The sequence below is a fragment of the Brachycentrus maculatus genome, unplaced genomic scaffold (genome assembly GCF_059751285.1).
Source record: "Brachycentrus maculatus isolate JH-2025_06_01 unplaced genomic scaffold, ASM5975128v1 h1tg000152l, whole genome shotgun sequence".
NCBI lineage: Eukaryota > Metazoa > Arthropoda > Insecta > Trichoptera > Brachycentridae > Brachycentrus > Brachycentrus maculatus.
The window spans coordinates 529,695-557,075 of record NW_028280905.1 but is presented as its reverse complement, the minus strand read 5'-3'; the positions used below and the strand labels follow the sequence as shown (position 1 = coordinate 557,075).

At 34.7% G+C, this 27,381-nt stretch overlaps 1 protein-coding gene across 2 annotated transcripts; it reads right to left on the bottom strand.

Moving 5' to 3' along the window:
* Positions 1-26,891, bottom strand: spas (spastin). 2 transcript variants are annotated; one of them, XM_088261257.1, is made up of 10 exons: positions 26,294-26,891; positions 21,646-21,816; positions 13,977-14,156; positions 11,310-11,497; positions 6,358-6,546; positions 5,515-5,629; positions 4,591-4,733; positions 3,806-3,996; positions 2,738-2,931; positions 1-1,811 (listed from the first exon to the last, which is right to left on the bottom strand). In XM_088261257.1, the coding sequence occupies exons 1-10, from the start codon at positions 26,781-26,783 to the stop codon at positions 1,648-1,650; spliced, it is 2,025 nt and encodes a 674-aa protein (XP_088117383.1). In that variant the 5' UTR covers positions 26,784-26,891; the 3' UTR covers positions 1-1,647. The 2 variants fall into 2 exon arrangements, with proteins under 2 accessions (XP_088117383.1, XP_088117385.1); XM_088261259.1 differs by lacking the exon at positions 13,977-14,156.
* Positions 26,892-27,381: the final 490 nt, after the last annotated feature.

The window sequence follows — 27,381 nt, the reverse complement described above, 5'->3', positions numbered from 1 at the left end:
TACTTTTGAAATATTTATTTTGTAATGCGGTATATTAGTAAATAAATCTTTATTGATTAGTGCATACTGTGTATCTGGTGTTTTCCACGCACAGGTTTTGCTTATTGGATTTTTGTCTATGTTTGAAATATATTTAAATGACCATTAAATAATGAGATGTAAAGCAAAATTTATAAATAAAAACAAGTCTTTCTATTCTTCCGATTTTTATAATGGTTAAAAATGTTTATCTTTCAATTGACTCTTACAACCTTCTGCCAGAAAGGACTCAATATGACCTTTTTTACTAAGCACAATAGATTCCACAATTTTATACAACACTATTTTGAAAGTTATTTGCCATTAAAAATAACCAAATCAACACATCGGTCATATTAATAAGATATCTATACAATAAAATTATTTAATCATTCTCTGTATTTCTCAAGTCCATTTAAAAGTATTCCCGGTATGATGCAAGTAACACTTGTACCGGGATTATGTACACGGGAGGGAATGTACTAAATAATACAAATTCAGACGTTATTCTCATTTCACAAATTGTTCCCTTCTCGTATATAAACGTGTACGGTAAATACCTCAGCTAACAAACAAACTAGGTAATTCACTGATTTTTGCAACAAATTGGAACATTCAGAAAATCCAACAAAAAGTTGAAAGTTTTGTGAATGTTGTGGCCCGAGTGGTATTTAGCTCCACTTCAGTGTTATTTTAGTATTTGTTATTAAACAAGTAATTAAAACTAAATTAAATCATTAAATAATTGAACTATTCAGCTGAGGTATCACTGTACTTAACCAACCTCATTCCTTTAAAAAAAATTGCAAACATTTCATGTTATTAAAAGATATATGGGCAAATTCATAACCTCCAGTTATATTATATATCGAGGTTGCATGTTATAAAGGTATAAAACATCATTTGTGTGATGAAAAATAGACTAATAAAAACACAAAAAACACCCTTTTGTGAAAATAATAACAACAGTTCAGGCCACACTTACTATTTTACTGTCAAATTATTATACGAGCTAAAAATTAAAGACAGAATTGAAATATTCCCAGTAAAAAGGAACCTTAAAAATATCTCGTGCGCCATGAAAAGTTAATGTGCATAAAATTAATAAAAAAACTTAATATTTGTACGCTATAACCTCGCGGAGCGAGCGCAATATCGCAACTATCAAATCACTCAATAAAAATAACACATTATTATAATGCAAAGTTTTCAATCAAACCGTCCACAGTTTGATTTTGTTATAAATAAAATATAATTTAGGTTTTTTCTTAAAAAATAATGGTAGCTTCATTCGTAAAATGTAAACATCTAAAGGTCATCCACCACCTCTCAAAGAGTTTGGGTAAAAGATTTTTGGACTTGCATCTTCTCTGTCTACCCCTTCAGTGAAAAGACTCGGAAGTATGCTTAGTAAATTTTTCAGTAAATAAGTGTGCGTGAATTTTAAGCGATTATGTTTTTGTCATAGTTCAAATTTTGACAGGAAACTAAAATCATTAAATAAAATCCACGACAATTTTAACATGAAAAAATGTTAAATATGAAGAAATAATAATCAATAATGTTCACGTATAAGTTTAAATTAAAGTGAAAATAAACTCCAATAATCGCACGGAAGCAAATGATCGTTCATACACTGACGTCTCCGTACTCCTGTGACCACTTTTCATACCCCACGAGACTGTGCGGTGAAACTGATCTCCGGATCCTCTTCAGCGATTCGAGGAAATCTTCGAATGTGATGTTCCTGACTGCCGACGGGTCCAAACACTTCACCTGCTCCGCGTTGAGTTCTAGAATTAATCAGGTAAATTATGTCCAATCTGTGTGATGCAATAATTATAATAAATAAACAGTTTGAAACAAGGAGGTAACTGACATTTTAATGTTTTATTGAAACTTCATTCTGCAAGAGATTGGTTTAAAAATTGTAGTTTATTTGCTACATATATAGAAATAATACCTTCAATGGTTTGGAAGACATAATAAAAAATGGTAAAATTTACTATTCAATGGACAACTTGATAATAATTTGCGTGTCCAAAATATTCATTTTTATAATATTTAATAATGAATGCTAGAGTTTTAGCTTATTGAAATCAGATTTTTTACTGTCATATAGCAGTCAACCACAGATAAAATGGTGAATGATCACAGTGTATAAAGTGATCACAGTCAAACTAACCAGTATCGGTCGTAAGCCCTGTAAATACCCAGACTTCCATATTTCCGTCTTAATTGACTTCTTCATCTATATTTAAAATGAATTAAATATGAATATCACACATTATTAAAGTTTGCAATGCTAGTTGGAATGATGGACTTTGAAATTATGAAAATTAAAAAAGGAAAAACTTTGCCAGATCTTAAAATGAGTGTAATTTTTCATTTCTACCCCAGTACTTAGAACTGAAACAGTAATTAGAAACCTCTAGATTTGAGATGATGGAATCGAAGGCGCAATAATACAGCGGTTCCACTTTCCCCCCTTCAGACTCAGCGGATTGAAGACGTTTTTCTTTAATATATCTTATTTTATCATTATCATTTCCATATCATAATGCATTCTGTATAAGCGCCCTTGAGGTAGTATTTTACAAAAATGCTGCTATATAAATCATCCAAAATTATTATTATTATTATTATTAGAGGCATTTGACAAGTCCCCTTGTAGAAAATGAAGGGGTTGTTAAGACCAACAGTTGGTGTTGGACAGTACCTCTGATGGGGCCGAGGGCGGCGTCCTTGGCCAGCGCGGTGAGGTCGCTGCCCGAGTAGCCGTCGGTGAGCAGGGCGAGGCGCAGCAGGTCGGCGGGCGCCAGGGGGGCGCCGTGGCGCTCCAGCAGGCGCCGCAGCAGCGCCGCGCGCGTCTCCGAGTCCGGCAGCGACACGTACACCCGCTTCGGGAAGCGCCTGCGAACACACCAACACTCATATAACACTCGGAAATCTTTACCTACACCAGGGGTCGGCAGTTTGTCAAGTGAGAAGTGCCAAATTGTCATGAAAACAGGATAACAAAGGAACCATAGAGCTGCATATATGTCATATACATATATGTAGAGGTAGATTTTTAACCCTTTACTTGTGCTGTATCACTAATATCACACGACTTGTCAGCTGCAATCAATATTGCGGGAAACTAGATTAATGTCTTCAACTCGCTGCTCCGTTACATTCGAATACATTTTGGAAATTCTGTCTTGCAGTTTTCACAGATAGAGGCAATGGCAGTATGAAGGCTGTCTGAAGATCGGATTTATAGTCAGTGAAGACCAAATGCCGCCTATACAATGCCTGCATTGCTCCTGTTCTCTTATACAGCTGTGAAACATGGCTCCTTACAAGGGCCCAGAGCAGCCGTGTACTGAGCTTTGAGAATGGGTGTCTGTGGAGAATTTTAGGCGTACGGTGGTTTGACTTTGTGAGGAATGAAGAGATAAGGCGCAGGACGCACCAAATCTTGGTCACAACTGTCGTCAAGAAAAGGCGATATAGTAGGCTTGGCCATGTACTTCGCATGCTTCCCCAGAGCCTTAATCAAGCTAGCCTTACAAGGCATCAGGTTCGCGCCGCCCAGGACGACTACTGCTGACAATTCGTCGGCAGTTCTCGCAAGAACTTCGGGTCGCGGATCTGACTCGGGAGGATGCAAAGGATCTGGCAGCCGACAGCAAAGCCTGGAGACAGTTTGTGGACTGCATATACTCCACTTAGGCGGATATGGTTTATTTAAAAATGATTAAATAAAATATGAGAAGTTTAAGTTGGATTGCAAATATTATACCTGAGGGCGGCTTCGTCGAGTTCCTGCGGGCGGTTGGTGGCGGCCATGACGATTACGCGCTCCGAGCCGCCGCTGGGCAGCCCGTCGAACTCCACCAGGAACTCCGTCTTCAGGCGCCGAGAGGCCTCGTGTTCCCCGGCACAGCGCTCGCTCAGCAGGCTGTCCACCTCGTCTATGAAGATTATGGACGGCTGCGAGGGACGGAAAACACATTTAGAATACAACCGTTTAGAAAACAAAAAAAAAAAAACAGAAAAGGGGCAAAGCAATGGTAAAAAAAAATTAATGAATAAAATGGTACAATAAAAGAAATTGTAGAATAAAAATCCTATAATTAATTTTATTCTTCTCTTCTGTTCATGTCATGTCAGGTCCCCCTGACGTCGACCATCACTTGAGAGTAATTGTCGTTATCTTGGGCAGCTAGATGCACGGGATCGCTTGAAAAGGCCTCCCTCAAGAAGCTACTTGCATTCTTCGTCGCAGTCATTTTCATGTCATTGTCTTGAAATTTTGAATGATATTTCATATTGTGAAGATTTAAATAGAAAGAAAACAAATAAATGTTTTGTGAATTGTGTTTTAGTTAAAACTTAAAATAAAAGTCAGTAAAATTACAATTCAATTTTAGAAATAAGTTACCAAGCATTCAAATAAACCTATACTTTTGCTTACTACGACAATGGTTCCCATAATGGTGATCAAAACGTCAAATTTCAAATTTACGAACTTATCTCAAAATTGTGCACATTGATTTGGCCGACTTTGCCAACGCAACTGGTTACCTGTAATTCCCGTGCAATTTGGAACAATGCGCGGACCATCTTCTCGCCGTCCCCCACGTACTTGCTGGTCAGCGAGGCCGCCGAGATGGAGAAGAAGGTGGCGGAACATTCCGCGGCTACGCACCGCGCCAGCAGAGTCTTGCCTGGATAATTCAAACATATTTTTTTTATTAGTTAAAAAAGAGAAATATTTGTGTTTTTTACAAAAATACTTCATATTTCAATACTAAACAAAAATTCATCCTATTTTTGTGACCATTAAAAAATATTAAAAATAGGTATCAAATTGTGGTAAAGTGGGTTCGAACCCAGAAACTTTGAGTCAAGAGTCTACGAAATTAACCTCAGGACCACAACCCGAAACAATTTTTTTTCAATCAGGGGTATATTTGTGGACTTATTGTTTCCAAACTATATCTTTCTTCTCTTCTGTGCGTATGATATTAAATCCCCCTGACGTCGACTATCACTTGAGCATCCTGCGCCTCGACGATCCTGATCCCCTGTCCAACCTCGTATATTTCGGAGCCAGGAGATCTGTCTACTGCCCACACCTTGTCGAACTTCTATTTTGCCTTTTATGAATAGGTGCAATAGCTTGTACTTCTCTCCTATAAGCGCATGCCCCAGATAGGATAAATTCCGGACTTTGATATCAGTCAACAACTATCTACGTACTTTGCTCTTTGGAGCACTTACAGGTTGCTAACTATATCGGTCCATGGAATGCGTAGCATTCTACAATGTAGCCACATTTCAAATGCCTGTAATATATCTTCCAATTAACTGAAATAGTCTAATAAAAATGGTTAAAATTTCTATATTTTGAAATAAAAATTTCTGTTAGAAATAAAAAAAAATTATCGCTTCAAAATCTTCTATGATGGGCAAGGTGTTAATGCGGATAAGTATGTATGGCCTCACCGTTCCCGGGGGGCCCAAACAGGAGCAGTCCTCTGGCGGGGGCGCGCAGTCCAGTGAACAGCTCCGGCCTCAGAGCTGGCAACACCACCATCTCTTGTAGAGCTTGTTTAGCCGCCTGCACACAAAGGTTCAATCAGGAAACACTAGTTCATCTGATTCTGCATTTGGCCATAGAAAGAGAACACCCGCTTGTCGGTTCTGCAGCAGCGGATTCCTTACTCTACAGAACTCTAACTTGAAAGGAAATATGAACTGTAAAGTACTGCCATGGAAAAGGGTTGACAAATCAGTATGAGTGTTACTTTAGATTCATATTTAACTGTACTAATATGATTTTGGTTTGAGGTGATACAAACACAGCAACATTTGCAAACACAGAATTCATTCCGCCAGAGATCACCGGAGAGGTAACATGTCTGTTCATGACCAATTTTTTTGAAGAATGTATATTGGATATATTTTTGTTTTTTAGAATATACATAGAATTTTTATAACTATTTACCTTTCGATAACTCTTTTTTTTAAAAACCATGTAAACATGATTTATCGCAACATTGGCAATTTTTACATAAATCACGTTTTAAACATGTTTTGATATAAATCACGTAATAAATGTTGTGTGTTGGTCGTATATATACGACCATACTCCTGGAAAGGTTAAGTACCTAGAATTGTATAGCTATATAAGGACCCTGAGTCCATTTAATCTTCACGGTAGTTTGAAAATGCTATAACAAGGCAAAACAGTTGTCACAAACTTTATTTTTAAGTTTTTTAATAATAAAATACAATTTAGTAGACTATAAAAATCAGCGTTAATATTAAATATATAAATTAAAATACCTCTTGTCCGGCAATGTCCTCCCAGGCTATCTTGGCCCCCCCGAGGATGATCTCGTCCAGGATGAGCTGCGCCAGCTTGGGCTCCACCCCCCGCAAGGTGCCCGCGGGGCGCGCGCGCGTGGGCGTGCCCCCCCCGCCCGCCCCCTTGCCGCCGGGCCCCTTGCGGACAGGGGACCCGTTGCCGCCAATCTGGAAAGGAATCCACTGTTAAAGCACACCCAATCATCACATACTTATCATACTGCCGAATTTGAACTTAAATATCGTGGGCGTACTGGCATAAAATGTTTACTCGAAAAAATGCAATTTTGACTTAATGATGGAAATTATAATGTTTTCAACGATCTATAAACTGGAAAAATTTAGGAAGTAGTTTGAAATGTCATATTTATGTGGTTTTAAAAGAAAATTAAACTTTAAGTTTAATAGGGGGTATTTTATGCAGACTAAAAGCTTTAAAAAACTTCTTCTTCTTCAAACCCTTATCCGCACCCCGATGGTGCATAGGGCACTGCATCATATAAACGCAGTGTTATCTTCCTTCATGTGTTATAAACACATGAAGGAAGGGTGATCAGCCTTCCGCTTCAGGTACCAGTGCAGGGTAATATTGAATAAATATTACAGTGAAAAAATCACTTATATTTATATGACCCCCCTAGGAATCGAACCCGGGACCTCCAGCACAGTAGCCGAGCGTGCTGACTATTACACTACAGAGGCGGACATAAATAACAGGGATTATTCAAACATCGTTTTTTGCCAATATACCCACGATATGATCGACGATCATGATATGATTGGCATTGAAGTTGAGTTTTTTACCACTGTCTTTATTTTTCTTTTTACCTTTACCGCACCTGATGGTGCATAGGACACTACAATGTATTGACAGTGTTATGGTTACATACATGACAGTAAGGTGATCAACCCAATTTATTTTGTGTTTGAAATTAACTCTAGTTTTGGGAGATCTTCCTCCCATTGTGCAATTATTATTCGCTATCTTACTAATTTTTCTTGACAGAATTCCATTATAACGATATTAACTTGCACACGTTAAGTTAAAAATAATTGGTACATTACACAATTGTTGAAATTTTAAAATTACTCAACATTATGATGTACTGAGATTATGATATAAAATATATGCGCATATTATCATGTATGTAACATTTGAAAATATTTAGACTGAAGAAATAGCATTCTTTGGTAATCTGGACTACGTTTTGGTTTGTTGAAACCATATCTTTATCTCAGTGGTTCTTAACCTGGGTTTGATGGAACCCCAGGGGTTCGGTGAGTCAGTCCCCCGGGTTCGGGGGAGGTCTCAACGTTTTGGTGTAAATAAATGGTAAGGAACCCATTTATTACTAAGAAAGCTCTGGAGATATTCATACCGTTTATTACAACATATCTTTGTTATAAACATATCGCTCACTCCTTTCAACAACGTCATAAATTAAAAAACTTGATTTTTCAGAACATTTTTAAAGTTTAAAAATATAATACAATGTATTAAAAATAAATCAGACAATAAATCAGCAACAGATCTTTTTAGGTAAAACCTGAAGGTTTTTTTTCTCCATTTGAAAAATATTTAGTTTACTTTCAAAAATAATTGAACAATACCTTTTCTTCAAAATGCAAAAACAACACTTTCTGTACTGTAGCGGGTAAATATTAAGTTAAAAATATGCCTCATTTGCTGGGATATAAAGGGTCCGCCAAATAACTTTTTTTTTTCAAAAACAGGGCGCAAAACATCGAGTGTAGCTTCGGCTGTGTGGCACGTAGCGCCGTCCTGTTGAAACCAAATGTTGCCAATATCCTCCTCTTCAATTTTTGTGAACAAAAATCCGTTCAACATGGCCCGATAACGATCGCCATTGACTGTAACGGCCACTCCTTGCTCATTTTCAAAGAAAAATGGCCCAATTATGCCTCTGGACCAAAATCCGCACCAAACAGTGACTCGTTTTGGGTGTACCGGCTTTTCAATGTATGCGTGCGGGTTTTCTGTGCCCCAAATACGACAATTTTGCTTGTTTACATACCCGCCAAGATCAAAATGAGCTTCATCCGAAAAGATGATTTTTTTGGCAAAATCGGCATCTTCTGTAAGTCGATCGCAGGCCCACTCAGCGAAGCGAAAACGCATTGGATGGTCAGTTGGCTTCAACTCCTGAACCAATTGGACTTTGTATGGCGTCATACCAAGGTCTTTATGCAAAATTCGTCTCAATGATGTCTCCGAAATGTTCAATTGTTGAGAACGACGGTGAATTGATGTTGATGGCGCTTCACGCACACTTTCTGCCACAACATCGATATTCTCGGGTGTACGCACTGTTTTTGGCTTTTCACGCTTTGGTTTATCGATGAGGATGCCAGTTTCTTTCACTTTTTTCACAAGATAACGAACATACGGAGCTGACGGTGCTTCTCTTCTTCCAAAAACCGTACGCAATTTTCGCACACATTCTGCAACATTACCATGATTTTCAAAGTAATGTCGCAATATTTCCCAGCGTTGTTCAAGCGTATACACAACCATATTCGCTCAGCGGAAGGATAAAACTAATTATCTGTCAAATCAGACATGAGCTAAGTGTTACCATTCACGAAATAAGCACTAGTTGAAAAAAAAAACTTTAGATGGCGGACCCTATAGTACATTTTCTGGGCATTCCAAAAACATGCACAACTGAAAATTGACGATTTTTGATTTATGACGTTGTTGAAAGGAGTGAGCGATATTTTTTATATACACAAAGAAAAGGAACAGACTTTGTTGAGAGTGGCACTTGCCAAGGTAAAACCGCACATTTCTGAACTGGTCTCTGAAAGGCAACAGCAGAAGTCACGCTGATTTGCACTAAATATTCATTATTTTGTTTTCTTTTTTATGTGAAAATCATGTTATTAATGGTTTTGGTCGTTTTGTGCACCTGTGTATAAATATATACCTTTGTTTTGAATTTGAAAAAAAATCTTATTTTATTTTTTCAATTAAGGATTTGGTGCCTCCAACCACTGCTCTATCGAACAAGAATTGTAGGAAATAATGTACATTTAAAAATAGCATACTGATTCAAACTTGAATTTGCAAGGCTGCAACGGTCGACATAATTATAAATTCAATAATATATAAATAAAAATCAAACTAATTGAACGACTTGTATGTACATATGTCTTCCATATAGTGATACATCTCAGACTTGGCGACCTTCCACAATCCAAACTTGTCATGGTGGCAGGCAAAAAGTTGAAGATGTCCATGTGTGGGATAATCTATTCTTTCCCGGCTAACATTGCTCGACGTTGACCTTGATCGATGTTGATAATGATCAAACTGTTTGTATTACATCTCCATAATATCAGCTGCATCAATAAAAAAACCTTGTGCGAAACTAGGCCTCATCAGGTATTGTGCAAGGTGCAATAGCACTGCAAATGGCACAATGGCAGAAAAATTGTATTGATTCTTAATACGGGTGATCCAGTTGTTGAATTGGCATTAACTTTGAGGAATGCTATGTTGATTATATGTATATATTTTAAAAATATTAAGTGGTATTATATAAGTGTTGTAATTTTTTAAAATCTGCCTCCGTAGTGTAATGGTCAGTACGCTCGGCTACCATTCTGGAGGTCCCGGATTCGATTCCTAGGGGGGGGGTCAAATAACGTGATAATAATAATAAAGTGATTTTTTTACTCTAATATTTATTCAATATTACCCTGGACTGGTACCTGAAGCGGAGGGCTGATCACCTTTCCTTCATGTGTTAACTATCAAGATAACACTGACAAAGTTTATATGATGCAGTGCCCTATGCACCATTGGGGTGCGGATAAGGGTTTGAAGAAGAAGAATTTTTAAAAATAGAGACATTTTTTAATAAAGTGTACAAAACATAATATAAATCAATATATAACTATCTAAGTAACCATCATGCTGCTTCACCGCAGAGGTTGGCAGAGAGAATAGAATGCCACACCAATCTGTACTTGCAAACAATCTTCGCCTCTTCCACATTCTTGTTCATTCATACACTTCCACATTCCACACTCATCTCCTTATACGTACTCGCTGATTGTTCCAACTCCTGACCTGACCACAGCAAGTATTTGAAATACTCGATACCCTTATATCACCATCGAAAATATGTTATTTATTAATTTATTATTACATCAATATTATTGATGCATTAACTTTGGGGAATAATATAATGATTCAAATACGGAAGATCTACCTTTCCGACATTGATTTTTGTTAAAAGATTGCACCACTAAAAAATAGCAATATAAAAAAGTCCCGTTTTCTGTGAGACAAACCTTGTATTTAATTTAATTTTCAAATAAGCAACATCTTATTACATAATATCAGATTTTCATACATTTAGCCTTGTAAGTTAACCTTGCGTACAAAGTAACCGTTTACAAATCTTTTCCTGGTGCCTTTGAATAAATTGGACAAAACAATTAACATCAGGTAATATTTAAGAATATTTTACACATGGAAATTTGTATAAATATATACTTACAACAGTTTGCAAAAAAAAAAATTATTTTGTGCATTTTTCTTCAAAAATGAGAATGATAAAGAAAAGAAGCCAATTGATTTAATTTTTAATTTAAGTTTTACTTGCTAAATACCACTATTTCTAAAAATCTATTGTGACACGTGTTTCGATGCAATAGTCATTATCATCATCATTGGCATCATTTTCAAATACCGTACGAATACGATGTTTAAAAATGATGCGGAATGCATCGAAACACATGTTACGAGAGATTTTAAGAAAAAGTGGTTTTACTGAGTAACACTTAAATTAAAAATGGATAAATTTTACCATTAGCTATTTATAAACCTATTGAAAAACACACAATATTTTAAGTGAAGGACGGGAGCGCAGGAAAAGGGATGAGGTCACTCGTACACTTACGGAGAGCTGTCTCTTGACGGCGGGCGGGGTGCTGGCGGGCTTGGGCTGCGTGCGGCCGGCGCCCCCCACGAGGTAGGGTCCGGTGGGCGGGGTGCGCCCCATGGAGCGCGGCAGCGTGAGCGACTTGGACATGATGCCGCCCGACCCGGGGATGCGCTTCCCGGCCACCGTCAGCTTGCGCCCGGACACTACACAATCACGGCAAATCATTTATTATTATTGCGGAATGGAAATGGCCGAGTTCAAAAGTAGTCAACAAAATTTCACAATCATACTGTTATATCAATCGAACAATATATATTGGAAATTTTGGTTGATATATAATGACAGTTAGCATCAAGAGAGATAAAGCATATGTTTTTTATGTCATGTGAAAATAAAAGTAATTAAATAAATTATTTTATATTTAGCTCCACAGTACGGCTGTCCAAATTTAAAACACAGTAAGGGACATTTTTTTTGTAGTAGGTTTTTTTTGCATTTATGGACTAAGTAGACTCTACTTAGTCCAAAAATGCAAAAAAAACCTGCTACAAAAAAATGTCCCTTGCTGTGTTTTAAATTTGGACAGCCGAGTTGAGATGTGAACAATGTTACTATTATATAATTAACTGGTATTTGTTACATTTTTTCACTTTTGTTTTCGATATTGAATTTTTAAATATATTAGGAGATAGAAAATATCCAATACGCAACCAAATTTGTGGACTAATTGGCGGGATTTGCTTTCTGTCTTTATCAAAAGAGTATTTTTAAACATTAACATTCAGAAGTGTATTCAAATACTGGATTTAATCTCTTAATTAATTTTAAAGAGATTTTACCATCTCCGTCCAAACTTAAACTTTTAAAAAATTACATTTTGCGGAGCTAGATCTCTTTTGATGTAAGGCCTTTTATATCTGAAACAAAATTCTCATTATTGCATAGATATAGTGAAATATTCAAGTCTAGTGAATTTAAACATAAATTCATATCTTCCTATAAACTAGGGTTTATTTTTAATTATAAAATAATCTCGATATCAAAGATAAAATCAGTTACAAAGAAAAATAATTTTCTTGGGGTGAAAAGTGGATGAATTAGAATAATAATGGTTCAAAAAGATGGTTTGTGAGGTAGCATGCAATACAGGGGGTGCATTCTAGGTAGACGGCATGCACGTTACACATGAGCACCAAAATACATGAACCATGAGTCACATGTCATGCAGACTGGCATAATTGCAACCAAAAAAAGAAAAATGTGCGAGGGTGGCTTTACTGTGAATAAGTAATAGCTAATAACAGAACGAACAAAGGGAATACTACAGCCAATTGCACAAGCTTTTTCATTTTACTAAGAATCAGCGATTTAATTGATTCACTAAAACTACTATTTACATTCTATAATAATCTTTTCTTTCTTTATACATAAAAAAAGGAAAAGTTTGTGCATTTAAATTAATATCATCTTCCATTTCTAAAATATTCACCCAACTCATTCTTGTTTACATTGTTTTCGGGTAAAACTAAATATAATTAATTTTTAAATAAAGTTAAAATTTGATTATGATTGTGCTAAAATTAAAATTGTAGGCTAATATCCAAAAATTCAAATATATAAAAAGTCTTGAAACTTGTCTTAGTTATATGGTAATCTATTGATTAAAATTTAATGTATATTAGAGAAAAATCTAATCATAGTGAATGAACTGTATGTAGGTTAGTACTATTTTGTTTTTACATTCCATCTAGGATATGTCATTACTTATATTAGTGATGAAAAGAGCCAAAGATCTAAAATTTGAAACCTAGAATGATTTAAAAAACCAATGGCTTATTGCGATAACATTAAATTAGGCGCATATCATACCCGTTCAGATAAGGCGCTAACTAACAATCACTATGGTGGTCGAATCTTTGCACACAGCAAGCAAATCACGACATTATTCCACAAAATGACTGACGAGTGTACAAAAAAAAAACAGTTTTTTAAAAAGTAAAATAATTGCAGATTAAGCATTTTTGTGCTGAGATTTTTTCTTATGTGTATGATAAAATTGCTGAAGACCTTTTTTGGAAAAATCTTGGTTCATTAGGTGTGCACAAAATCCATAATAACCTTCTCAAATATTTTCCGAACTTTGTGTTATTGGTGGAGAACATACCAAACTACTCAAATAAAAGAGCATTTTGTAACATACATATTTTTACAAATAATGTATTTTTAATTTTTTAATCATAATTACTTGAATCTGTTTATTTGTGAATATTATTGACGGATCCGAACTTCGGAAACGCGTACACTGCGACACAAACATACGCCTTCCAGCTTGACTCCAAAAATACACTGGCGTCATCGTCGGTATTTCGACGGGCCACACCTTAGGCAAAGTACACCAGATTTGATATATCGATTCTCAGCACTCTAACGGTTAATATGTAACACTCTCCTTAGCATTCTTCGTTCACTTTGTGTAATGCCACTTTAAAAAACACTACTTCATGAATACCGATTTCGGAATAATTATTCCACCATGAGCAATGATTTTAACATACAAAATAGGTTCATATGTCATTTGGTGTGATGTTTTTGTTTTTGTAGTTAAGGAGCTCAGAAAGGCCACCATAGAGACAGTTGGTTATTGATTATTACCTAAATGGGATGACACGGGCCTCATATTACCTTCATTATTATTGGATGCGTTATTTTGCGACGGGGGATGGGTATTTTTCTTTCCCGAATCCTCCTCCATGGCGTCCCAGAGGACTTTGTTCCCGCGCGGGGGCGCAGCGTTGCGCTTGGCTCCCTTGAGCGGTTGCTTCTGGTTGGATACTCCGAGCCTCTCCAGAGCTTGCAAGTTGTCTGCGTAAATGGGAAACCCTGCCCGTTACTCACTCGGGAATCTATCGACGGTGTTTTGATGTCGGTACAAGGAATTCACTAACGGTGCCTTTTGCTTGCGTATCACCCCTCCATCGGCTGCAACCTATTAACCCTCGCTATTGCCGATTTTAAAATTAGATTGCAGTCTACAAAAAATACTAGACGGTAATAAGACGGTCCTTAGTGGTGCAATTAAATCTAGCAAATCCAAAGAAATTTAATTATTCAGTAACAAAAAATAAATAAAAAAATATTTGTCGATATTCCTTGATGAAACTATTGTTAATAAATATGTGATATGTGTATCGGCACAAAAATATATCCAGCTATAAATTTTAATGTATTTTTCCAAACGCTTTATAAAGATACACACCGAAATATGGTACTCCTATAGTTCGGCTGTCCAACTCAAAACACAGTAAGGGACATTTTTTTGTATTACGTTTTTTTTGCATTTTTGGAGTAAGTAGAATCTACTTAGTCCAGAAATGCAAAAAAAACCTACTACAAAAAAATGTCCCTTACTGTGTTTTGAGTTTGGACAGCCGAGTTATGTACAATAAAACTTTATAAATCATGCCCAATTTCTCATCAAGAATGACTACAGTCAATGACGTTGAAATACATCTGATCTGATAGTCAAATAAAGAAATTGTGTAGCTGAAAAACTGAGAATGTACCATATTAATACAGTATATCACATATCACTCACTCCTTTCAAGAATGTCATATTTAAAAAAAATCGTAAATTTTCAGTTGTGCATGTTTTCGGAATGCCCCGAAAATGTACTATATCCCATCAAAAGCGGCATATTTTTAACTTAATATTTACCCGCTACAGGGCAGAAAGTGTTGTTTTTGCATTTCGAAGAAAAGGTATTGTTTAATTATTTTTTTAAATATACTAAATATTTTTCAAATGGAGAAAAAACATTCAGGTTTTACCTAAAAAGATCTGTTGCACAGTAAAAAGTTCAATAAGCGGCTTGATATTTAGTTTTAAAACATTGTATTATATTTTTAAACTTTAAAAACGTTTTCCTGAAAAATCAAGTTTATTGATTTATGACGTTGTTGAAAGGAGTGAGCAATATAGGTTACAATAAAAGGAAATAAATGATGTTGATTAAAAAAAAAAGCACCATAAAATAGGACCGATTTAAAATAGATATTATTGAAATTCATTATATTTAACAAGTACCTACAGTTTAGCTAAATATACATCTAAAAGTGGAGTCAGTAGATAAACAAGCAAGCTACAAGACAATTATACAGGTGAGGTCAGCCAAGAAAGGCACTTTGGCTAGTATAACAGTGCTGCCCACATATTGTTTTTTATTATTATCTACCTACGGAGCGTGCGAGATGGTAATCTAAAAATAATAATCAAGTTTGGACTTGAGTCCGATTAGGATTATTTCACAACAAAAATGTCTAAATTAACGTCTTATGTTGCGCATCAAGAAATAAACGAGCAATACTATTTAGAAAATTAATAAAACCAACAATATTTTGAGTGTGTCTAAATCTCTGATCACAAATCTGGGCTTGTCCACTTAGGGGTTATTTATATAAATATCTCAACATAGATGAAGAAGAATATGAAAATCTGGGTATTTACAGTATATTCAAAATAAATTTTATTATAAAAAAAATCATGTTTTCAAAGCATCTCTTAGTATGTAAAATTATTCGGGAAGAATTTTACATACATTTCATAAGGGTCTTTGCTAAAACTTACTCAACTCAACCATAGACGGTGCTGAGAACTTGCATGTGCACTTGCAGGTTAAGGACAATACAACTTCCGAAATTTGAATAGTGTGGTGGTCAAACGTGGATAGATTGGTGAATTTTACATGTTTATAAAGTAATCACTTGAACCAGCCTATGACAGGTCGAAAGCCCTGTTAATACTCAGACTTAATACTACATTCTTTTTCATCTATGTTGACATCAATATGAATAAAACCAACACTATTTTATGTTGTTTTCATAATTACAAAAGATATAGGAAATCTTTCTAAACCCTCATCTGCACCCAAAGGGCACTGCATTACGATGCAGTGCTATCATGATTGTTCATTACAATAATAATAATAATAAAACCCTTATCCGCACCCCAATGGTGCATAGGGCACTGCGTCATATAAATGCAGTGTTATCTTGATCGTTTACACATGAAGGAAAGGTGATCAGCCCTCCGCTTCAGGTACCAGTCTAGGGTAATATTGAATAAAATATGACAGTGAAAATATCACTTATATTTATTTTACCCCCCTTGGGAATCGAACCCGGGACCTCCAGAACGGTAGCCGAGCGTGCTGACCATTACACTACGGAGGTGGACATTACAAAGGCAAGGTAATCAGTCCTGCGCTTTAAGTTGAAAGTGATATGAAACCAATTGACTTCCCTGGGAATCGAACCCGGCCTTCGAACCTTCACCAAGGACGACAATATAGGAACTAATTATGGAAATAAATTATTTATTAGAAAAGACTGTTGATGAAAATTTTGAATTTAAGTTTAATACATATTTTGCAAGTGCATATTATCGTTATTTTTTGGTGATGATGCAAGAGCTACTGTATTTCTTAACCATATTCTAGAAATCCAAACTGAATTCATTAAGTGTGACCAGTTTACACAATCACATCCACTTTGCCCAAATTTCAAAAATAGTATTTGAAAGACTATTGCCTGATTTCGGTTGAATTGCATTTTTGGACTAAGTAGGTTCTAATTAGTCCAAAAATGCAAAAAAAAAAACATACTACAAAAAAAATGTCCCTTACTGTGTTTTAAGTTTGGACAGCCGATCTATGTTGAGAAGTCAAAAATAAATAAAAATACATGTTAACTAAAGTACTCCTTATATTTAGTAATAGCCAGCATATTATGTCATCGCTTGCCATATACTACTTTTAGCAACCAACGGGTTGCCTTATGCACCACTAAGTGCGGATAGGGGTCAGATATCATTGGTCCGCTAGATAATTTTACAGAGATACATATTATTTTCTTATTTTGGGATATTAAGATAATTTTGTTACAATTGAAAAAAAAACTACTAAACCGCCAATCTTACTTAAGAATTATAAAATTTAAAAACAAAATGCAAAGCAGTGTTTAATTAGAAAAATACAGTGCTTAAACAACATAAAATTGTACTTTGTAACACTCTCCTTATCATTTATTGTTCACTTTGTATAATACCACTTAAAAAGTCTACTTTATGACTACTGGTTTTGGAATAATCATACCATCAAGTCAACTATAGCAGTCTATAGTTGACCCAATGGTGGAATAGTCATTCTAAAACCGTTAGCTGTGAAGTAGTTTTTAAGTGGCATTATACAAAGTGGACGATAAATGATAAGGAGAGTGTTATATTACCATACCACAAAGTTAACAATGCTTTTTTTAATAAAATAATATATTTTGTATTTTAAAAACATTGTTAACTTTGTGGTATGGTAATATAACACTCTCCTATCATTCATCGTCCACTTTGCGTAATACCACTTGAAAACTTCACGAAGTTTTTACATTTTACTCATAGTAGACAGTGAATGATAAGGAATGTGTTAATATAAAATCGATTCACATTTTAGAAATAAAAACGTTAATTATGCATAAACTAAATGTTTATTTATACGGGGGTATTGAGAATACATCGGGACCATCAATCTACAACTAAGCAAGCACCTAGCCAACATCAAAACACCGGGATATAAAAGTGCACAAAGAAAGAAAAACAACACAGGTATGCAGAGGGTACATATAACAAAATAATATTTAAAAATTAAACAACGGCCATTCAAACCAAGCGGCTAAATAAATAACGGCGCAAGTTTAAAAATGCCACAAGATAAAAAGATAGCCAGGTAAATGAGGACATGGAAATAAATCAACACGTAAATGCCGATTATGTCAATTTCAAAGACAATATAACATTTTATTTGTTTGAACAATAATAATATGGAATTGACTTTCACGGTTTGTTTGGTAAGAACACACCTTTATAGTTGTAGTGCCAGTCAAAATACGGTCATGACTCATGACAATAGTTTTGGGAGTGAAATTAAATAATCAACTCACCAACTTAAGTTTTCATGCAAATTTATAAATCAATACGGTTAAAAAAATATATAAGAGTGTCAATTCGACACAGGTGTAAAAGTAAAATTTTTATATTTCATGATATTTTAAGAAATATAAAATTGATATTTCATGGAGCAGAAACTCTTGTCAAGTTTCATAACTATCATTGCACTGACAGCAGTAATAATAATAATCTGCTACGATGGTTTCAATACATCAATAATTCTTCAACAAAAATTTATATATTTTATTCTTTAGGTGATTCCGTAAACATATTTGTAACTTTATATATCGTGGGTGTACTGGCAAAAAACGTTAACTCGAAAATATTCAGTTACTATACAGTTGACTTAATGATGCGTATTATAAAGTTTTTAACGTTTTATAAACTGCCAAAATACACTTAATAGTTTGAAATTGATGTGGTTTAAAAGTAAATTAAAGCTTGAGTTTAATAGCGGGTATTTTATTCAGTTTTGTCCGCCTCCGTAGTGTAATGGTCAGCACGCTCGGCTACCGTTCTGGAGGTCCTGGGTTCGATTCCCAAGGGGGGTAAAATAAATACTAGTGATTTTTCACTGTTTTATTTATTCAATATTACCCTGGACTGGTACCTGAAGCGGAGAGCTGATCACCTTTCCTTCATGTGTAAAACGATCAAGATAACACTGCGTTTATATGACGCAGTGCCCTATGCACCATTGGGGTGCGGATAAGGGTTTTATTATTGTTATTTTATTCAGGCTAACAGTTTTAAATAACAGGGATTATGAAAACAGTAATTTTAGAGTTAAAGTTTTTTGCCAGTATACCCATGATATCATATCATTTAATAATATTAAACAAAATCTTGACATGTACATGACAAAAAAATGTCAGCATTAACTTTTCCCAGTATTAATGGAGACCTTTAAATGGCTTTGTATGAGAGCATTTAACAAAAGATAAATTAGATTGCGTGCTGAACGATGGCACTCCTCTTCCTGTCATTCTGGATTGGACAGTTTATTGACATTTCATCCACCATTAAACTGTCTCCTTTCAACTCTCGGAGCGAAACATTCCAACACGAAATCCAGAAATACTAATCCACTCCAGTCGGGAAGATTTATTACGGAAAAAGGAGAAGCGCTAAAGGGAAGCGAGTCATCCGAATGAATCATTTGATGTCTGGTTGAGAACAATCAAAATAGACTACGGTTTGTCTTTTGTTTTTCAAATGAATACTACTTGACTCTTAAAATAATAAGAAGACTGAAATGGGATAAAAATAGCTTTTAAATGTTCGCTCTTAAGTTGCTCACTTTAAATACCGTGAGCAAAGAAAGAAGAGTGCAAAATTTAAGACAAAGATAAATTTTACAACGTTTTGAGTGTGTCCAAATACTTGTTCATAAAATCTGGATTATCTCCAATTACAAGAGTCATTTTCATATTATTTTTTGACATCTCATCAAAGATTAAGAAGAATATGGAAGTCTGGGCATTTACGGGGCTGACGACCGTCATAGGCTGGTTTAAGTGATCACTGTGTAAAGTGATCCCTTAAACCAGCCTATGACTGCCCAGACTTCCATATTCTTCGTCATCCTTGATGAGATGTCAAAAAATAATATGATAAAGATAAATATCAACCCTTTCCTGGATATATATTGTAAGTTAGGTGAAGATTGTAAATGATCTTTTTTACTAGGAAAAAAATATATATACACTTTACAGCGATCCAAGGACAGTGATCATGTGTATAATATTTTGAGTAGATTTACTAAAACAAAATATCTTTTTCTAACATTTGCAGAATTTTGTAGGGAAAAAGTTGATATTTTAAGATGATTTTACAATTTCTCATTTAATATTCTTCGAATGGACATTTTTTTCTTTGAGAATATTATAAATACCTCTGTTTTTAAGTGGTATAATATTAATTGCTTAGAAAGAGAGCAAAAATTGAATTCTTCATGGTAATTGACCTCTCAATAATCAGACATTTTTCCAATTGCGTAACATGATTCGCAGAAGCGCAAATTGTGCGCAGTACTCGATCTTCAAATTAAAGTAAAAATGACGAGTAAAATACTGTTAGATTTTCGGATACATCCTGTATAAACTGGGGAATCACTTCTGGATATACAACAAGCTTACTAGTAACTGGATATGCTATAAACTATTTTCATCTTCAGTTTAATGGTCAGGATGATACATGTGGTCTATGGGTTAAATTATATAATTAAACTGGACATTAACTTTGTTATTGGGGCCTGTTACCATTTTACTGTTGATCTTGTTATTATTTAAGATAACATAGTTAAACCAGCATGCTTGAAATGATATATCGCTCACTCCTTTCAAGAACGTCATAAATCAAAAATCGTCAATATTGAGTTGTGCATGTTTTCGTAATGCCCAGAAAATGTACTATATCCCAGCAAAAGCGGCATATTTTAAACTTAATATTTACCCGCTACAGGGCAGAAAGTGTTATTTTTGCATTTTGAAGAAAAGGTATTGTTTAATTATTTTTTTAAGTATGCTAAATATTTTTCCAATGGAGAAAAAATATTCAGGTTTTACCTCAAAAGATCTGTTGCACAGTAAAAAGTTAAATAAGTGGCTTGATATTTATTTTTAATAAATTGTATTTTATGTTTGAACTTTAAAAACGTTCTCCTGAAAAATCAAGTTTTTTGATTTATGACGTTCTTGAAAGGAGTGAGCGATATGTTTGTATAATTTAAGCCATTTTAATGAAAATTATCCACATGGATACAACTGGTTCTCCAGTTAAATAGCTGTTCTACATTTTTACTATAACCATCAAGTATTATTTAAAGGCTTCCACGATCAGCCGGTGTAAATCCACAAAAAACTAATCAGAGTTAATTAGATTTTTGATAAATGTCTTTTCGGTGTATCTTCAAATGCAACAGCTAATTTGAATACTAGCATATTCAATTTTTAAATAATGATAAAAAAGAGAATTAACACTAATGTGTTTTTATAAAATATTTGATCAGATTTTTAAAAAATTGCATTTTATTATCTTATCGATAAGATTTTTTTTTACTTTTAATTTTTAGATCCAATCTAAAAATGTTTGTAAGTCAACGATTTTTTATTATATGTATTAAATGTTAAATCAAACACTGATTTTTCGAAGTGGTATTTTAAAGTTGAAAAAACACAATCACTAGGCAGCATTCATAGCCACCCCGTGTGGCCGACATTACACCTTTCGGCCACTAGAAGATTGTATATATTTGTGTGTATTACACAAGTGCGATTTGGGACGACACCGCTTGACCCCGAAGCCTGCGCTTGTACTGCGCAAGATGTGTGCAAGAATGCGGGTGGGGGTACTCACCGAGGAAGTGTAGGCGGTCCCGGGCCATGCCGAGGTTGGTCTGCATCTTGTCGTGCAGGCGCTGCGCGCGCTGCCACGCCTCGCCGCGCCCGCCCCAGCACTCCACCGCTATGCCCTGCTCCAGCTCCCCGATGCCCTTCTTGTACAGCTCGATGGCCAGCTCTTTTTGCCCTGGGAATAATTGAAATAGCACATGATACACAAATAAAATCAAAATTGCCTTTTTTGCAACTTAGTCCTCAAATATCACTATCAAGTGAATGTAACATTTTCGTAAATACTTTTTTATTTGAAACATTTTCGTAAATGAAACAGTTCATCCATACCCAGGAACTTATTGGAAAGGGACGGGAATATACAGGTTTATACATTTATAGGAACGTAATATTCTTCTCTCCCTTGTAAACTTATAATAAATTAACTTAAATAAACTTTGTGATGATATTATATGTTTTCGCATTATATTGTGATAATAAATAAATATGAAATCATTTAAAAAAAAATACACACTTTTAGACAAGTTAATATTGAATGTTTAAATACATGAATTTAAAAAAAGCTGGTTATCAAGTGTATTACATGTGTATTAAGTTTTATTAAACTTTTTCAAAGAATAAATGTATATTGACAGGCTTATTGTTAAGGAGCAATATCTTACAACCAATCAAAAACCAACTAGTGAAAGTTTAGAAAACAAAAAAACTAGTAGATTGGTCAAAGTAACATTGACATTGACTTTAAAAAAAAACTACTATAAAATAATTTCCAGTGATTCAAAATCACAGCCAATGTGGTGTTTCAGGGGGGGTAATTTTCATTTGGCTATTTCGTTCACTCATCATTTTTTCGTACCAGTTTCGAGACATACTTATATGTTTCTTTGTCAATATAATTAGTACTTACGGTGTCTGGTAAAAAAGAAGGGGAGGGGAGGTCAAGGATCTATGGGTTGGAGAGAGTTGAAAGGGGTGGGGAACTAAAATGGGTGGTGATAAGTTTTGATAACTGTTTATTAAAAAAAAAAAACATTATCTTCTTGTTCTGTAGTTTCTATCACTGTAAAATTCAATGTAATCCCATTACTAATGGGATTAACCTTGAACAGTGAATTTTACAGTGATAGAAACTACAAAACATGAAGAATATATAACTAACTAACTAACCATCACGCCGCTTCCCCACAGGGGTAAGCAGAGAGAATCAAACGCCACACCACTCTGTTTTTGCAAACATTCTTCGCCTCTTCTACATTCATGCATCTCCTCTTACATACGCGACGATTATTACGACTCCTGTCCCGGCTGCTTTCAAGTATTTGACATACCTGATTGTGCCAAGTTTTCTTCGGTCTTCCTCTGCTTCTTATTCCAACTACATTCGTCTCATAAATTTGTGTAACCGTTCTTTCCTCACTCATACGTTCCACATGTCCAAACCATCTCAACACACCTTTCAAGAAGCAGAGGAAGACCGAGGAAAACTTGGCACAATCAGGTATGTCAAATACTTGAATGCAGCCGGGTCAGGAGTCGTAATAATCGTCGGGTATGTATGAGGAGATGCATGAATGTAGAAGAGTGGTGTGGCGTTCGATTCTCTCTGCCTACCCCTGTGGGGAAGCGGCGTGATGGTTAGTTAGTTAGTTAATTAAATATTGTTCTTGTTTTGAAGTTTCTATCACTGTAAAATTCACTGTTCAAGGTTAATCCCATTAGTGATGGGATAACATTGAATTTTACAGTGATAGAAACTACAAAACAAGAAAAAATATATTTTTTAACAAACAATTATCAAAACTTGTCACCCACAGATCCTTGACTTCCCCTCCCCTTCCTTTTTAGCAGACACCATAAGTGCTAATTATATTGACAAAGAAACATATAAGTATGTCTCGAAACTGGTAGGAAAAAATAGTAGATGAGTCAAGGAATAGCCGAATGAAAATTACCCCCCCTGAAACACCATATTGCCTGTGATTTTCAATCACTAGAAATTATTTTATAGTAGATTTTTTAAAAGCCCAAACAGCATTATTATTCACAAAGAAATACTACAAGTTCAAACCTTACTCGCTAATTACACATTCAGTATAATACACTCCCACACTATAAGCAGGTTATTATACCTTCCTACATTCTTAACACAACCAAAGTGAGGAAAGTAAATATATTGATATGGACATTAAACATATGAAATCAAAGAGTAAATCTGAAGAGAAAAAATATCCATATCGGGTGTCACATAGGTTGAGTAATAAAAACAATAATAAATAAAGGCTAACAAGTTTTATTAACAACATTTTAAGTGTGTCCAAATACTTGTTCACAAATCTGGATTATCTATGTCGAAAAATAATAGGTTGTATTAACTTTAAAATTTACATGCAGAATTTTAATGAACCATTTATAAATAAATTAAGAATATAATATGTATAAAATAAACAATAATAATAATAAAAACTTCAACAGATTACGAAATCTTTAGTTGGTTTTTTAGAGTCTAAAATATGTTGACTACATTTTAGACTCTTAAATATGTTACATTGAAATAAGTCAACTTTAAACACTGAAATTTTTTAAGTCACTTGAGAATTGAGGTCTAAATGAGTCTCTTTTCCTTTAATCATATACGGCGGTACATAGGGAACTGGAATTAATACATGCAGTGTTACCTTTTTTGAGAAATATTTGTGTTTTTATTATTTATAAAAATACTTCAATTTCATACTATTTCTGTGACCCTAAGCGGCTCATTATTAAAAATAGGTATCAAGTTATGGTAGAGTGGGTTCGAGAGTTTGGGACCGCAACCCGACACCTAAATTCTAATTCTATGGAGGCAAGGCAAGTCTCGTCAACAGAACCCTGGTAAATTAACCAACCATTGTACTGGTAGCTATTTTCAATTTATAACCGAGAAAGCTGTGTAAATCCATGCAGTTTATGCTTATAACAGATGATCAATGACCCGAGATCGGATATTGTTCTTACTTGATTAATAGACCAGGAAATAAAACCGTGAAGATAATATTGTGATGTGTAATTTAACAGGAAATTATAAGCTGATAACATAACACCACCGGGAAGTTTTTAATATAACATCCTTATAACACTGGTCAACTTGAATGATGACTTTGTTGTTATTTGTTTATTAGCTCCCCAGAAGGTGAAATAATTTGAAAATGATTATCACCTATATCAGGGATGGCGAACCTATGGCACACGTGCACGCGAAACGATTTTGCATGGCACACGAATGAAGAGAAAAAATAAAAGTGATAATAAAAAGATTTAATTTTATTTTTGAAATACTTGGTATAAAAAAAATCCATGTGTTTTTTCTTATATCAATAGTTTCGCAAACGACAGAAATGAAATATATAACGACATTCATGGATAAATAGATTGCATTGTTTAATACATCTCAGAAACGTTTTCTTGTCTCAAAAAAATAGCAATGGACATACATTTTAACAATTTTTTCGTCGACTTATTCCTGTGAATTATTATTTTCTTCAATGAACTTTATGAAATCAGACATAAGAAGTAGACTTACAGACGACAGTACTACTGCTTGTATTTTATCAAAAGCTACCAGCTATGAACCCAATATAAAAAAAAATAATTGGCATCTAGCACCCAACAACAAAAATGTCCTCACTAATAATGAAATTTTAAGGGTTCTAATTTTTTTGATCAAGTCTTTTTCTATTTATTTATTTTATTTTGCCATTCAGAAGTAATTAATTATTTTTTAGATGTAATAATGCTATATTAAAAATCTGAAATTACACAAACATTTGATCCATTTTTATTTTCATGGCATGTGGCACGCAACATATTATTATATTGAATTTTTTTTTGGCACTCAGTCTCAAAAAGGTTAGCCATCCCTGGCTTATTTATATTGATGATAAAGGCTTTAAAACTATAAATTCATGAGATTTTCGACAGATGGAGCGAAAATAATTTTTATACTTATCAGCCATAGTCATTCTGATACATTCTACAAATTACAACACAAGAAAATATAATAAATTTATAAATCATCAAACAAAACCCAATGAAAAAATTCTCTATGTAATATGATCAATTAGACTTTGAATAAAAATTTTGCAATAAAATTTGCACAATTTGATTTTCTAAATAATGAGAGATGCATGATTCATTATTGCGATTTTCATAAGTATATATATTTTTGCAAATCATTTTTAAAATGACCTTGTATTTATGGCACCCGCCTCCGTAGTGTAATAATTAGCGCGATTGGCTACCGTGATAAAGACCCTAGATTCGAATTCTAGTAAGGATTTTATTATCAGCGGTTTTTCACTCCAGTATTTATTTAATATAACTTGGACTGGACTAATTATCTTGCCAAAATGTAATTAACGATCAAGATAACATTGCTCCGATACGATGCAGTATCCTATGCACCATCAGGTGCGGATAAGGGTTAGAAGTATTTACGAGTAAACAAAGATTTGAAATTTAGGCTGATGATATGAAACCAGAGCTGATTCTTTTACGCAACTTGTGCAAATATAAACAATAATAGATAATAAACAAAGCGATAAAATAAGACAAAGAAAGTGCTTTAATAATTGCGTATAATAGTAAGATAAGAAAGATGGTAAACAAATGAATACCTTCATTTTCCTCGTCTATTTTGAGAGCTTTTGAGATGTATTCGAAAGCTCTTCTGTGGTGGTGTTTCTGCTTGGCTAGCAGAGGGTCCCCCGGGCCAGGGGGCCCGGGGCCGCTCGTGTTCCTGCCCCCCGAAGCCATTCCTTCCGGACTCAGCAACTGCTCACCAGTCTCACCTTCCTTTACAACACTATCTAAATTGCACTCGCCATTGCGCCTTGGCCTATTTACTAACCTATACGAAGTGGTGTAAATATACCGAAAAATCACAAACAACTGATATAGGATCGAACGTAAAATGTTGAACAAAATTATGACGGGGAAAGAAACGACGTACAAATTCCTTTTGTGAACCGAGGGCTGTGGATCATTATTGCCCAAGGTCACAAACTTCACTACGTCTGGTTCAGTTTTTCTGGATTTACTACTTGACGACTTGCTTTGAGCCTTGCGAACGTTACGAGCAACATGACAATCGTCTCCAGAAACCATGTATCACGATTAAACAACCGAAACGCTATTCCGCCACCGACAGCTGATTTAAAATTACTGAAACAATCGCGGCGCGAACACCGTCGCCATTTTAAAATAAATGCCAATAAACAACGTCTAGAATCGCTACAGAGCTTCAAAAAGTTTTTCAAAAAGGTAAAATCATTTAGCGTATCAAAAAGATGCACACTTGTAATGGTTTAACTTTTTCTATATTAGACTCGGTAACTTTTGCATAGAAAAATCAACATGATTTCATGTTGCAACCTGAATTTAAAGACCATTTTTGTATTCAAAAATTGATTTTGCGCAACAGCAATTTCATTTTACGAAACAATTTTTTTCTTCATTAATTTATCATCCTAATTGTATATTAGTATCCCTGGTAAAAAAAGGGGTAACAATCTGATGACTATGCAAGAGGAAACATCACCAATCTAATAAAAAATACTTAATACAAACACACATATTGGATCATACGGAGTCCACCACCTGGCTCCAGGGTCTTCTATCGGCCGCCAGCTTCCTTTCATCCTCCTACGTCAGGTCTGGGTTCCAAATCTCAGACGAATACTATCGACGGATTATCAGCAGAGGA